General features: G+C 36.0%; 1 protein-coding gene across 2 annotated transcripts in view; it reads left to right on the top strand.

Annotated features, from left to right (window-relative positions):
* Nucleotides 1-789: 789 nt before the first annotated feature.
* Nucleotides 790-14,533, top strand: part of LOC103037430 (uncharacterized) — a 57,006-nt gene continuing 43,262 nt past the window's right edge. For both annotated transcript variants that reach the window (XM_049463944.1, XM_049463951.1), the window contains exons 1-3: nucleotides 790-953; nucleotides 5,254-5,592; nucleotides 5,922-5,951. In XM_049463944.1, the coding sequence (XP_049319901.1) occupies nucleotides 878-953; nucleotides 5,254-5,592; nucleotides 5,922-5,951 (445 nt within the window). In that variant the 5' untranslated portion in view covers nucleotides 790-877. The remainder of the gene's footprint in view (nucleotides 954-5,253; nucleotides 5,593-5,921; nucleotides 5,952-14,533) is intronic.

Genomic DNA, 14,533 nt, shown 5'->3' with positions numbered 1-14,533 from the left:
CCGGACTGCAATTGAAAAAACGGAGGACCAGTGAGTTTTTAGGCTTTCTCGATCACATGACATAATGTTAGAAGCCCCCTCCCCACTTTCCACCTGCTGTTGTCTCTACGGTGATCTCCATAGAAGCGCGCCTATAAGGCTTTTTTTTTTTTTTTTTACAAATAGCTATTTTATTAAACACGAGGTGACAAAACTCAGATGTGCGTCCGGACAAGACTAAAATTACCGGAGGACCACACACAAAGAGAGGACCCCATAAAAGAGAAAATTACCTCAGGGCAGGCCCTCTAAAAAACTAAAAACGTCCAGATAGGGCTTAAGTATGTAATTTAGTTGTATAATGACCATGTAAGGTAAATGTAAAGGTACCTTTAAAGGAAATTATAAGTATGCTGCACTGACCTGGGGGCTAGGGCCTCCTGCTTTGAATGTAGATGTGGCTTCTGCCCAAGTTACTTGCAGGGTCAGATGCCCATGGCTGAATTGTCTCAAGGTTATAACACTTAATTTGACTTGAGTTACTTGTTTTTTATTTGTGTTTTGTATTAGCAGCATGTTTCTTCTATTGTGCTTCTGTAATGTTTAAAATTTGAACACAGTTGATCTCTGTGTTTTTACTTATAGTGTTTTTTCTACTTGTACTTGACTGAAAAATGTTACTGGCCCACAACATGCAACTGAAAATCAGCCTGCAGACCACTAGCAGTTACTTCACGGCCTACAGATTAATCAGCTCACAGGGTGACCACTGATACTATTTCCTGTCAGTCGATAAGGAAGTGTGCAGTGAGCACTCAGATAGAAACAGAGCTGAGGAGGATGAGAAAGTTGTGTCTGTTCTGTTAGGACTCTGTAGAAGGACTGTAACTGTCTGAGGATGACAATGGCGCAGTGTCTGTCTTCGCACAACTTAATAGTTCTGCTCCTGTTGGTGCTCACAACAGAAAGTAAAGGTGAGTCTTGACAGTTGTCCTGTTGTGAATGGCAAAAGTACAGTAAATGTAATTACTGTACTTTTTTGTATTTTCTTTGTAAATGTACTTGACTTATTGACTAATTTCATTTTTGGGTGACTGCTTTAACTCTACTACATTTTGAACTCAAATATCTACTATTTCACAATAGTATACAAAATATAAAAAAGTAAAAGGTGTTAGTTTAGGTTTACATGTGCGTAATAAAATTTAACATAAAAAAAGAATCATAAAGTAAGCACACAAATAAGGGAACAATGCCCACTTTTGTTTTGAATTTGTTCTGATCTGTTGGTAAGAGCTAATCATTGCAAGAATACAGATGTTTCAATGTCAGAGCAACATAGTAAAATCTTGGGAAATCTTGGCCACAAAACTTCCCCTATATGTTAAAAAAACCTTAAACCGAAACTTTGATAGATTGCACAAAGTTGTGCATTGTCTGTGTGCTCTATATAATAGAAATTGTTGCCCTTCATTTTTCAGACTAATTAATGACATTCTATTCAAATGTGTCTTTTCTTTTCAGATATAATGAGTTGATTAAGCAAGAGTATTGTTACAAAAATAATAGCAGAACGTTAGAGACATAATAAGGCACTTTATTTTACTTTGGATACCTAAGTCAATTTGAAGGCAAATCATTTAGTACTTTTATTTAGTTGGGGGTCTAAAAGGAGCCTCAGCTTCAGCTTTTACTGAAGTAATATTTTACCTCAGGTATCTGATTTAACTTAACTACATGGTCCACCACTGCTTTTATCCACATTTTCTTATAGGTCTCCTAATTTCACTCTCATCTCAGTAAACCAGGTTGTTTTATCAGCTGCACATATTCTGTGGTAATGTTGCTGAATTTGTCAATGTTTATTTGGTAGCAAAATGAATAGCAGCACGCTTCTGTTTTTGTCCGGTTACACACACACACACACACACACACACACACACACACACACACACACACACACACACACACACACACACACACACACACACATATGCCATGCTAATAAAATAAAGCATTCTAGAGCAGAGTTACTCCAAAGCAAGCATGACAATTTTAAGATTCAGATCCTTTTTTTCTATATAAATCAACTGCTTTATATACAGCTCTGGAAAAAAATTAAGAGACTACTTCAGTTTCTGAATCAGTTTCTCTGATTTAGCTATTTATAGGTTTATGTTTGAGTAAAAAGAACATTGTTGTTTTATTCTATAAACTACAGACAACGTTTCTCCCAAATTCCAAATGAAAATATTGTCATTTAGAGCATTTATTTACAGAAAATGAGAAATGGCTGAAATAACAAAAAAGATGCAGAGCTTTCAGACCTCAAATAATGCAAAGAAAACAAGTTTATATTCATAAAGAGATTAGAAATTAATATTTGGTGGAATAACCCTGGTTTTTAATCACAGCTTTTATGCATCTTGGCATGTTCTCCTCCACCAGTCTTACACACTGCTTTTGGATAACTTTATGCCAGTCCTGGTGCAAAAATTGAAGCAGTTCAGTTTGGTTTGATGGCTTGTGATCATCCCTCTTCCTCTTGATTATATTCCAGAGGTTTTCAATTTGGTTTTCAACTCATCATTTTTAAGTTGTATTTGTAGGTATTTTATATATCTTTTATATATCATATTTCATATATATTATACATTGTATGCATATTATATATATATATATATTTTTTTTTATATTTTTACTGCTATCTGTTATTATGTCCGATTTAATACTTTATACTTTTGTCTTCATACTAGTGAAGGTATTTTGTAGAGAGAGAGAGAGATGTTGTTGTTTTTTTTAGCCCACCTAGCGTCCACGACTCAGTGTCAGGAAGTATGTGGGAGGGAGTTAAAGATTTATAATTATAATTTGCACATCAGCGCTGTTCAGTGAAAAATATGTATCTCCAAAACTGTGACAACAAGAGCATAAAAATGTTAATGGAACTTTACTTTTTAGAGCATTATTATAGATCTATTCATTCAAAATTATTTACACAATGTGGAGAAATTAATAAAACTTAAAATGGACAAAATGAAGATGCATGTTGTTTATTGGACAGCAGCAATAACGTTTTATCATTAAATAGACAGTGTTCATTTGGCAGGTTAGATGCCTTATTTTAATTAGTACTAACTCTAACACTAATAAATTGAATCAGGCAGGCAAACAGTGGAGTGAAGCTAAAATCGGTATAATGTCCTCCCTCTTTTTTGAGTTAGAATTCAAGCTGGTAATCTAGTGAATAATGCATTACAGTGGTAGGAAGCAAAAGCATGGATCTGATTCTTAGCATCTTGTAGTTTAAGAAAACTATATCATGATTATTATTATTTTTATTCAATTCAATTTAATTTATTAGAATTGTTAAAAAATGTGTTTTTATAAAAACATAAAGACAGAAATCCCACAGGTCAGTGCTTTAGCTTCTATAGGATATGGCAAAAGTAGAGGGATGCGATGCTAGTTTTATCTTCTTTGTCCCTCAAAGAACAATTTAATTACTGCTAAATTTGCTCCTTTACTCTTAATCTACATCTGTGCCTTAACACTTCTGTTTTTTTGTACCGTTAGAACTTGATTTCCTAATTCTCCTTCTCACATCCCGTTAATGGAGGCCCAGAGGCATTGTCAGAAGCAGCAGGCTGAGCTCTTTGGGGCCAGAGATCAAAGTGCTTTTCTTCAACGCTTCACATTAGACCAAAATACTCTCTAAATGTCACCATTTACTAACAACAAGACAACAAACCAGACAAGCTGTTAGATCCCCACAGCAGTTTAACAGCAGAGCAGCAGAGACTGTCACTTCAGAGGGATTCAGGCAAAATGATCTTTGCATTGCGTGATGTGATCTCCTCAGTTGGTGGTCAATATAAATATGAAAATATTTGAAGGCCAAACAGGAGATTTCTTTGCTTTAAAATGCTTTAAATACCCCACCTAACAGTGGAGCTTGAAGGTTTGCAAACCCTTTTAAATTTCATACATTGGACAAAAATATTAGAATTGGTTGTTAATTATTAAGGACAATTATCCAGTATTACGTACCTGTAAGTGTCAAATGTATATAAACTCTAGCCTTCAGTATGCGGTATAACCACCTATAACTCCTACTATGCAGCAATAATTCCTGGACATCGGTTTGGAGGAATTTTAGACCATTCTTCAGTACAAAACTTTAAAAAATGCTTCAGTTCTGTTATGTTGGTGGGTTATCTCCAATGAACTGCTTACTTTAGGTCCTTCCACACCATTTATACTATAACAAGGTGAGGACATGACTTGGCCATTCCAAAACATTAACTTCATTCTTCTTTAATCATTCTTTGGTAGAAGAATTTTGTGCTAAGAGGAATTGTCTTGTGCATGACCCACCTTCTCTTGAGGTTCTGCTCAAGAGAACACAGATGACATTTTACACAAAAACATTTACCTTTTGAATTCCCTGGTTTATAGCAAGCACAAACAATGATACTACCACCACCATGTACATATACCCATGTACTGTATATACACTATTTTCCTTTCCTCAGACATAATGCTTCCATCCCATCTGTTCTCAAAATGTTCCTTCATAGTGTTTTGACTACAGATGGGCAGCAGTTTTGTTTGGAGAGCAGCAGCTTTCATCATGCAGCCCTGCCATTCTTAACACTGTTCTGTACAGTGTTCTTCTGCTGGTGGACTCATGAACATTAACAAGAACCAATGTGAGAAAGGCCTTCAGTTGCTTGGAAGTTACCTTGTGACCTCACCAATATTATACGACTTGCTCATGATGTAATCTTTGTTGGTGGACACGTATGGCTTCACATGGTGTCACATCAATGACAAAAGTCGGGGCGCAAAAATACCAGTTGAAAAGAATAAACCTGCCTGTTTAAACATTTTGTGTGTGTAAATTTACTTAAATTTACTTACGCGAGCACAAATGTGAAAAATTGTGTGCGCACTGAACAAAATATCGCTCTCAAGCTTAGCATTCATGTTTTTTATTTTCATGTTTTTTTCCTCTCAGATTCTCAGTTGTCCTCACGTGTTATGCAAACTGCCTGCGGCTGCTCTTTTTGCGAGAAGTAAATTTAACTCATTTTTTTCACCTGGTATTTTTGTTCCCTTGACTTTTGACATTGATGTGACACCATAGACACTCCTGTGGATGGTTATAATGATCTTGACTTTGCCACATTTGTGTACAATCTGTCTGACATTGGATTGGTGGAGTAACTTTACCAACTAACACTCCTGCTGTCTCTTCTCTTCTTTATGCAGAATGTGAAAAGTGGGGGCCGGTCACAGCAGTGCAGAATTCTGCAGTTACGCTTAGGTGTCCTCTATCTTCACCACAGCCTGGAATCACACAGGTCTTCTGGGAGGCTGTTCATGGTGACAAAACAGAACGTATTAACCAGTGTCCCCCATCCTGCCCCCCAGCGGGCAACAACAACAGAACCCAGCGGTGTGAGAGAGTGAGAACTGTTCAGGATAATGCAACAGGAACAGGAACCCTGACCATTAGTCCTGTAAACTCCCAGGATGCTTCTTGGTATCGGTGTACAGTGCAAACTGGCAATGTGAAAAATTGCTCTGAAGTAAAGCTAAACGTTAAAGGTTTGTTTACAAACATTACAATTTTCTGGTCTAGTCAAAAACAAGTATCTTCTTTTTTGTACATTTTAGTTCACTGCATAATTTGAACACAAACTGTCCTGTGTGCTTAAATTGTGTGCTTAAATTTACTTGAAATACCCCTTTTTACATTGACTTCCATTAAAGATTAAGAAGGTTTTATCTTTCCTGTAAGCTTGCTGTTTTAGAGAAACATGTATTTCTCTGACAATATTTAGTCAATGCAGAAAAAAATAATTATATTCAGCACTATGTGAAATGTAAGCGGTTGATGTCTTATTTGTCTTTTTCATATCCTATTTCATACTCAGATGAGCCTCCAGTTCAGCACCTCACTAAAGGTAAGACTCATTAACCAGCAAGTGTGCATCCTAAAAAAAATCATTAAAAAAGACACAAACTGCTTAGTTCTAATAACAATAATTTATAATCATACTACGTTTTTTAGTAAATTAAGGATCATTATGCTATGAAGTATTGGTGTGTAGAGAGCCATTCTACTTTACTTTATTCCCTTCACCACTTCTTACAGTTCCTTTTTTTCAGTACCATTTAGCTTAGGTTTACATGCACCTTCTGTCTCTGTTTTCTCTCTATTCAGGCTGTAGAATTATTGATCCATTTCATGCCGTGGTGAACTCAACCCTCACATATTCTGCCCCTGTGCCACATCCTAATGCCACACAGATCATGTGGGGGATCAATGAAGGAGATCAGGTAGTTCCTATAACCCGCTGCCCTTCACTCTGCACCTCCAGTACAACTCGGAGACCCCTGTGTGAGAGAGTTCAGACAGTAGAAGATGCTGCATCAGGGAAATCATCACTGACTATCAGTCCTGTAGAGGAAACAGATACTTTGTGGTTATCGTTCATTGTGAATGCTTCTTCATGCTACACATTTAGGCTTACCGTCAAAGGTTGGTTCTAAACAAATTCTTCTTGTTTGCCAAAGTGGCCATTTTTAAGTCAGCATACTTTGAATAATTGCTCTTTCATGTTTCCTTTCAGGAAACAACTCTCAAACAACTAAAGGTAGGCCATGTTACTGCAGCAGTTTTATATACTTATATACTTATATATTTATATACTATGATAGCTAACTACATATTAGCATGGAGACATAATGCTATTTATACTGCAGATAATTTTTTTTTGTGATTTGCTCTGCCATCTACAGTTTGGAATTGTAAAATAAATGTTAAATAAGGGTATGTAAAAGTTGGCTCATTTGTAATAATTGCTCTTTTATGTTTCCTTTCAGAAACCAACTTAACTCAAACAACTAAAGGTAGGCCATGTTACCGCAGCAGTTTTATATACTTGTATACTTATATACTATATTAGCTAACTAAATATTAGCATGGAGATATAATGCTATTTATACTGCAGATAATAAGTCTGTGATTTGCTCTGCCATCTACAGTTTGGAATTTTAAAATAAATGTTAAATTAAGGTATATAAAAGTTGGCTCATATTTTGAATGAAATCAGCTCAACTGCAGTTTGAAATATTATGTAGCAAATTTACCTCCACATAGCAGCGTCTAAATGATTCTGTTGCTCTGATGACCTGTAAGAGGGAAAACAGCATTTCTGTCTCCAGATTGGAATTTCACTACTGCATAACGCAGACATACCAAGTTGCAAAAAATTATTTCAAATGTCCTCGAAATTTAATCCACTATGGGCAATGCTGTGGGCAATCACTATTACAACCTGTACAACTGTACAGTATTACAAACTGTAAGACTTTGTTTTTTACTTTTACCATGGATATACTTTTGTGTAATCAGAAGAGTTTTACATTTCTTCGTTTTGGAAGGCTCTGCCACCACTTTCCCTGCCTCCGCAATAATGCTTCTTCTCACTGAATGCATCCCAGCCAGGAGGGAAAAAAAAAAATACTGCCCGCTCACATTTAAAACTGACTGACTCAGAGACTCTTTGTGGAGAACAGGTCAATCAGAACCCTCTCTGTTTAGCATGTACTTCATGATTATGCAGACGAGGGGAGCGCCTTTCTCTCCCTCTCCCTCTCTTTCCCATACGAGATCTGTGGGTCTGTGTCACCTGCATGTGCGTTTGTGTTCACTCTTCACTCTCATTCTAGATTCCAGGAGATTAATCTGACTTGTGGGCATCAGGGAGCCGATATTAACAAGCGGTAGACTCCCGCAACTTCTAAGAGACTTGGAATGTCTGACAATATATCTTTAGTGAAGTGGAAATGACATTGCATGCAAAAACTACATAACACTGCATTAACTCACTGCATGAGAAGTGATATTTGTGTAAAATCTTGTAATATTATTCTACCACAATATTATTCTTCTACAAACTGCTGGTCTAAAGCAGCATTGTGTGAGAATTAATGTTGCCTTATTTTGGGCTTCCCCTACAGTGTGGAAGTGTAATTTCCTTTGCACCACTGTCCTAAATAAGAAACACTCTTTGAGCTCCCCTCCTCATGGACAGCTATACAGTGCAATTGCAGTATTAATACAGATCCAATATAATACAAAACTGTAATATGAAAGTGAAATAAGCCAGTAAACTGAGGTGGATTTAACACAAATATGGCTCGGTTTATTTCGTTACGCAGTTCTCACATCCTGCAGTAGAAGCGTTCTGGTCCCGGACTGGCAATGACAAAGTGCTTTGGTTTCTGTGCATGAAAGTGGTTCTTCAGTAGTACATCATTGTTTTTACCTTTTGTTTCAGACACACTTGTTTACACTTTTACATTAAAGCCAATAATCTTGACAGTCACCACTCAAGGTAAAAAGTGTGCTTTTCTTGTTTGTCATGTAGCGGAACCAACCAATCAACCAGTCTAATTAAGCATAATTTGAAATATCAACTTTCAACTGAAACATGAAATCAAATCCAGCAATACTGCTTCAAAATGTTGTGGCTCACCTTTAATCCAGACATGTTTTTAACGATTAGCTTTTACACAGCAGGTAAAAGTGACCCAAATCTGATCCTATTTCCTCAGATGTGTTATTTGTGTGGCTGTGAGAATGGCAAAAAACACTCAATCGGACATTTTCAATTTCAGTTTGGGCCACTTTCATATATGTTATTGAAATCCAATACATATCCAGTTCACAGCACTGTGACTTTGTCTAAACAGCCAGATTAGAATTTATGTGACATTTACATCATGGAGACTGAAAAAGCCTGTGAGGAGAAGGGAATTGGAGTGAAAAATGGACAACGTGGAAGTCAACAGGGAAGTAACAGACCTCAAAAATATACAGGGTGATGTTCCAAAAATGTATCCTATTGCAATCAATCCATGTTTCTAATGAAATGACTAAGCATGACCACAGAAGGGCATGTCTGTAGCAAGGAAAATGAAATGCTTAAAAACTAAATATAGTCCATGTATGATCAGGAAATCGCTGGTTTGAATTCTGTTCCTGTAGCTTGCCATCAGCTGTTGGAGCCCCGAGAGAGCACAATAGGCCTTGCTCTCTCTGGGTGGATAAATGGCGCTCGTTTCCATCATCACTCCAAAGAGTGATGTTAATCAGCACAAGGCGTCTGTGAGCTGATGTATCAGAACCGAATTGCTGTGCTTTCCTCCGAGCGTGCTGTGATGGTACTAGGCAATGCTACATCAATTGCAATTGTGGGGTGTGTGCGTAATGATGATGAGAGGGAGTACAGAAGCCTGGTTGAGGAATTTGTGATGTGGTGCAAGATGAACCATCTGCAGCTGAACATCTCCAAAACCAAGGAGATGTGCATAGACTTCAGGAGGTCCAGGCCCTCTGCTCCGCGGCCAATCTCCATCGAGGGGGTCGACGTGGAGGTGGTCAAATCCTACAAATACCTTGGTGTGCACCTGGACGACAGGCTGGACTGGTCAGTGAACACTGACTCCCTCTACAGGAAGGCTCAGAGCAGACTGTACTTCCTCAGAAGGCTCAGGGCTTTCAACATCTGCCAGAAACTCCTCCTGATGTTCTACCAGTCTGTGGTAGCCAGCGTCCTCTTTTACACTGTTGTGTGTTGGGGAGGCAGCATCAGCAAGAGGGATGCTGGACGACTGGACAGGCTGGTGAGGAAAGCTGGTTCTGTGCTGGGATTAGAGCTGGAGTCCTTAACACCACTGGCAGAGAGGAGAGCCCTCAGTAAGCTGCTGAACATCATGGACAATGTTCACCACCCTCTGCACAGCACCATCACCAGGCAGAGGAGCTCATTCAGCGGCAGACTGCTGTCCCAGTCCTGCTCCACAGACAGACTCCGAAAGTCTTTTGTTCCTCAGGCCATAAGACTGTTCAACTCCTCTCAGCACAGCAAACTAAAGACTCTGTGAAACTTTTTCATTCCGGCCACTCTGGCCACACCATGGACACACCCCCAGCTATGGACACACTCTCAGACTTGCTGATGCCTAGAACACTTTTTATAGTTCTACCATATTTTGCACTAGTAGTTCATTCACTAGTTAATTCATCTACTGTTTACGTATCCTTTGCACTGTTTACGTATCTTTTGCACTGCTTAATTTAAATTATTATATAACTGTGTATTTGCACTTTCTGTTTGGCTGACATCAGTTATCCTCACTTTATGCACATCAACTGGTGTTCACTGTCTATTGTGTTCAACTGCACTACCTCCATTCTCCATCTCCATTACACACACACACACACACACGAAGACTGTACATTTACACTGTATATTCTATTTCTTATTTGATTGCATTTATATGTATCTTTATATTTTATCTTTTTTAACTTTGTGTATTGTGTAACCTGCTGCTGGATGCCATCTATCTATCTATCTATCTATCTATCTATCTATCTATCTATCTATCTATCTATCTATCTATCTATCTATATATCTATCTATCTATCTATCTATCTATCTATCTATCTATCTATCTATCTATCTATCTATCTATCTATCTATCTATCTATCAGCAGCAGTTTGAAAAGAGGCGGAGTCTGACTTCACATGTATTGGAGGAGGCATGTGCTAGTCTTCACACTCCTCACATTACTAGTGATAGTAATGTCTCACATTACTAGTGATAGGGGGAGTCCTAATGAGTGGGTTGTGTAATTGGCATTGAAAACTGAATAGAAAAAAATAGAAAAAACTATATATAAAATAAAACTAATGACACAAATCAAATAAGTGGGTGTAAACAAATAACATGCTCAGTGCGCCAACAAAACTCTCTGATAGCAACTGTCATTCTGGCAAGGATGAAATTGAAACTTAACGTAAAACACTGTTTTTTTGAGGAAGTGAGTCACTTGCACAACTTGAACTGTTCCAACAAATGACAAATATGGGTCACTTTTGAAAGATAGTATGAACTGCCTGAAATACACATCAGGTTTGGTAATAAAATCTGATTGGGGTCACTTTCCCTGCTGTGTGCTTCCACAGTAAATTCACCAGTGTTAAATTGTACACTCTCAGTGATAATTCAGTTTACCGTGTAAAAATTAAAACCATATATAAATATGTATGTTACTTTGTTCACAGGTGGTTTACACACAACACCAAGCCCTCCACAGACTGTGATGGTGGCTGTAACATCAACAGTCTTTGCCTGTTTGCTTGTGGCTCTAGTGGTGGCCCTGGTGAAAATCCGCCTCTGTGTTAGAAAACAGAAAATCCAAAACACGCGCAAAAGTAAGTTTGGGCATCTGAACAAAGACTGTATAGAGCATGGTTCTCAAACTGTGGTATGTGTACTACTGGTGGCAAGTGAAGCACACCAAATAAATGTTTTAATGAATTTAATGTGTTTTAATTGTCACTGTCAGATAAAAAACATATTATTCTGCAAATGTCATGAACTTTAAAATTAAAGTAATTTTGCTGAATTCCTATTGGAGTTTGGGGTATACATCTCAATAGCATTCTTTTATTGTGTTTCAAACTGACATCAGAATATCCCAAAGTGTTTTTACACATTGCATTTTATGTCCATTTTGCTCACCCCTAGTTTGCTTGCATATATTCCTGTGGATGACATTTAGTTGCCAGTTTGACTTTTTAATTTAGTCTAAAATGTTTGAGAAGTACTGGTCTAGGGCAATTATACAATTTAAGGCTCATATCTGAATAATACAAATTTTACAACACTTTGAACGCTTCTTGATAGATATTTTAAAATGCAATTTATGTTGCCCCATTATGTATAAGCTACACTATAAAGACAAAGTTATGGGGACACACCTCTTAATGTCTGAATTCAGGTGTTTAATTCAGTTACATTATTGTCGCTGGAGAGTCACTTAATACTCGCTGTTTGATGGTTAATGAAATGTTAGTGTATATTGGCTTTGAATGGGCTGTTTTAAAGCAACAGTCTGTAAGTTTTGGGGATTTGGGGATTTAGAGACCTCTCTGGTGAGAATGTGTAATTGCACAGAACATGTTAATTAATTCATTAAATTAATTTCTTACACAGTTGAGCTTGAGAGCCAGTATGCTGCGTATGCAGAAATTGTAGACATTGGTAAGTGTATTTAACAATTTAATACCATAAATATACGCAAGAATTGATAGATTTTCTTTTTCACTTGGACATATACTGAATGCCTTTTCTCCCTTTGTTCTACGTAGAGTACCCATATTCTGTAGTCCATCATGTTCCTGAGGGCATGTGCACATGTAAGTTGTTATTCTGAAGATGGGTGGGTTGTTTTCAGTCATTACTGTAGATAGACTGTATTCAATAGCAAAATAATGGATGATAGAGAACAGCTTTTGAATGACCCCTTAACAGAACATTCATTATGTATAGCATGTGTAAAATGATGACAAAAACAGTACCAGTTAAAAGTTTGGGCACGCCTTAAATTCAGTGTTTTTTCATTATTTTTACATTTTCTTTTTTTTGAATATTGAATTTTTGCATCAGGAGTGGCATAAAGTTATCCAAAAGCAGTGTGTAAGACTGATGGAGGAGAACTAGCCAAGAGGAATGGAAACTGTGATTAAAAAAACTGTTTTATTACACCAAATATTGATTTCTGAACTCTTATACATAAGAACTTTATTTGCATTATTTACAGTCTGAAAGCTCTGCATCTTTTTTGTTATTTCAGCCCTTTCTCTCATCATTTTCTGCAAATAAATGCTTTAAGTGATATTATTTTTATTTTGAATTTTGGTAGAAATGTTGTCCAAAGTTTATAGAATAAAACATGTTAATTTTACCTAAACATATACCTAAAAATAGCATAATCAGATAAACTGATTCAGTACCTAAGGTGGTCTCTTAATGTTTTCCAGAGCTGTTTAAATATTAGATTCTTCAAAGTAGCATATCTTTTCATTTTTTCAGTCAGCTTTATAAGGTAGAGTCACCTGCAATGGCGTTCAGTTAACAGCTGTGCTGACCTTGTCAAGAGTTTATTACTTGAATTTCCTGCCCTCTTAATGTGATTGAGAGCATGGCCCTATTTGAGTAATGTTACACAAAACTGCTCAACTATGTAATCAAGGTCAGTCAATCTGAATTTTTTTACTTTAAAAGTATGTTCAATTGCAGTCACAAAGACCATTTAAAACATTATGATGAAACTGGCTCTCATCAGGACTGCCCCATGGAATTAAGACCAAGAGCTCTGTTGCAAGGGATAAGTTCTTTAGAGTTACCAGCATCAAAAACTGCAGGTTAACAGCACCCAAAATAAGATTAATTTACAATGTAGAAAAACAATTAAAAATAATAAAAACATTGAAAGATGTGTCCAAACTATTGACTGGTACTGTATATAGCCTATCAAACATAGTTATATATCTAATATATATATATATATATATATATATATATATATTAGATATATATCTATATATATATATATATATATATATATATATATATATATATATATATATATATATATATATATATATATATATATAATCAGTCCAAGTTAATAAAACTAGCTAATAATAGTTTTGTTTTGACATGTTTATTTCTCTACAGTTAAGGACCAGTGAGAAGATCTCAGCCCACATAGCTAAATGCGGCTATATGAGTGGCATACGTGACAAGATCTGTTTTTGCTCTTTTGTAATTCTCTTTTTTATATTTTAAGAAATGTTTAAATAATTAAGTATCTTGTTTTGTCACAGAGCCCTTTATGATATTGTATATAAATGTTAAGTTCATTATGTTCAGAACAACATATTGTTTTTAATAACTGCATGTTTTGTGTGGTTTATTGTGATTAGACACAAGGAAAAAAATGTAACTTAATCTAAGGCAGTCTGATAAGAAAACAAACAAACTAACAAAAAACATATATATTATGCACAAATCAACAAGAAATGAGTTCCATCTACTACAGTATAGGACATGCAGTGTATGATACATGATTAGGAAGACATCATGATCTTTAAAGGTCTTTAGTTCAGGGTTTTTTCCTAACAATGTTTAAAACTTAAACTAATCTAAATATGATGTTTGTTTTAATGTTAACTTGTTTACTTGTGAATTATTGTACATTTTTGTAAGATAAAATCATCCTAATTGACAAGTTAAATTTTGACTTTTCTTTTTTTTCAGTGATAGTGATAATTCACAAATAACAGTAGTCCTACACTCCTAGAGGTGGACCCACACCAACTAAAACATCATTTAAAAATGTTTGGGGGCTCAAGTAAATTAGTTAATACATAAACATATGTATTTTTAATTTATTTAGATGTATATATAACACCCTGACGTCCCTAAAGGCTGCACCACTGACTAAGTCTATAATAAACCTTTATAAACCTTTGCTGTGGCATGTTTCTCTAAAATAAAATAATAAACTACAAATAAAATAACGATAACAAAAATAAAGATTAAAACATACATATATATATATATATATATATATATATATATATATATATATATATATATATCCTCAGAAGCACTGAATGTG

This window comes from Astyanax mexicanus, chromosome 1 (assembly GCF_023375975.1).
Source record: "Astyanax mexicanus isolate ESR-SI-001 chromosome 1, AstMex3_surface, whole genome shotgun sequence".
In the NCBI taxonomy this organism is placed as follows: domain Eukaryota; kingdom Metazoa; phylum Chordata; class Actinopteri; order Characiformes; family Acestrorhamphidae; genus Astyanax; species Astyanax mexicanus.
The sequence above is the reverse complement of the archived record's forward strand: the minus strand, read 5'-3'. Positions and strand labels throughout refer to the sequence as shown.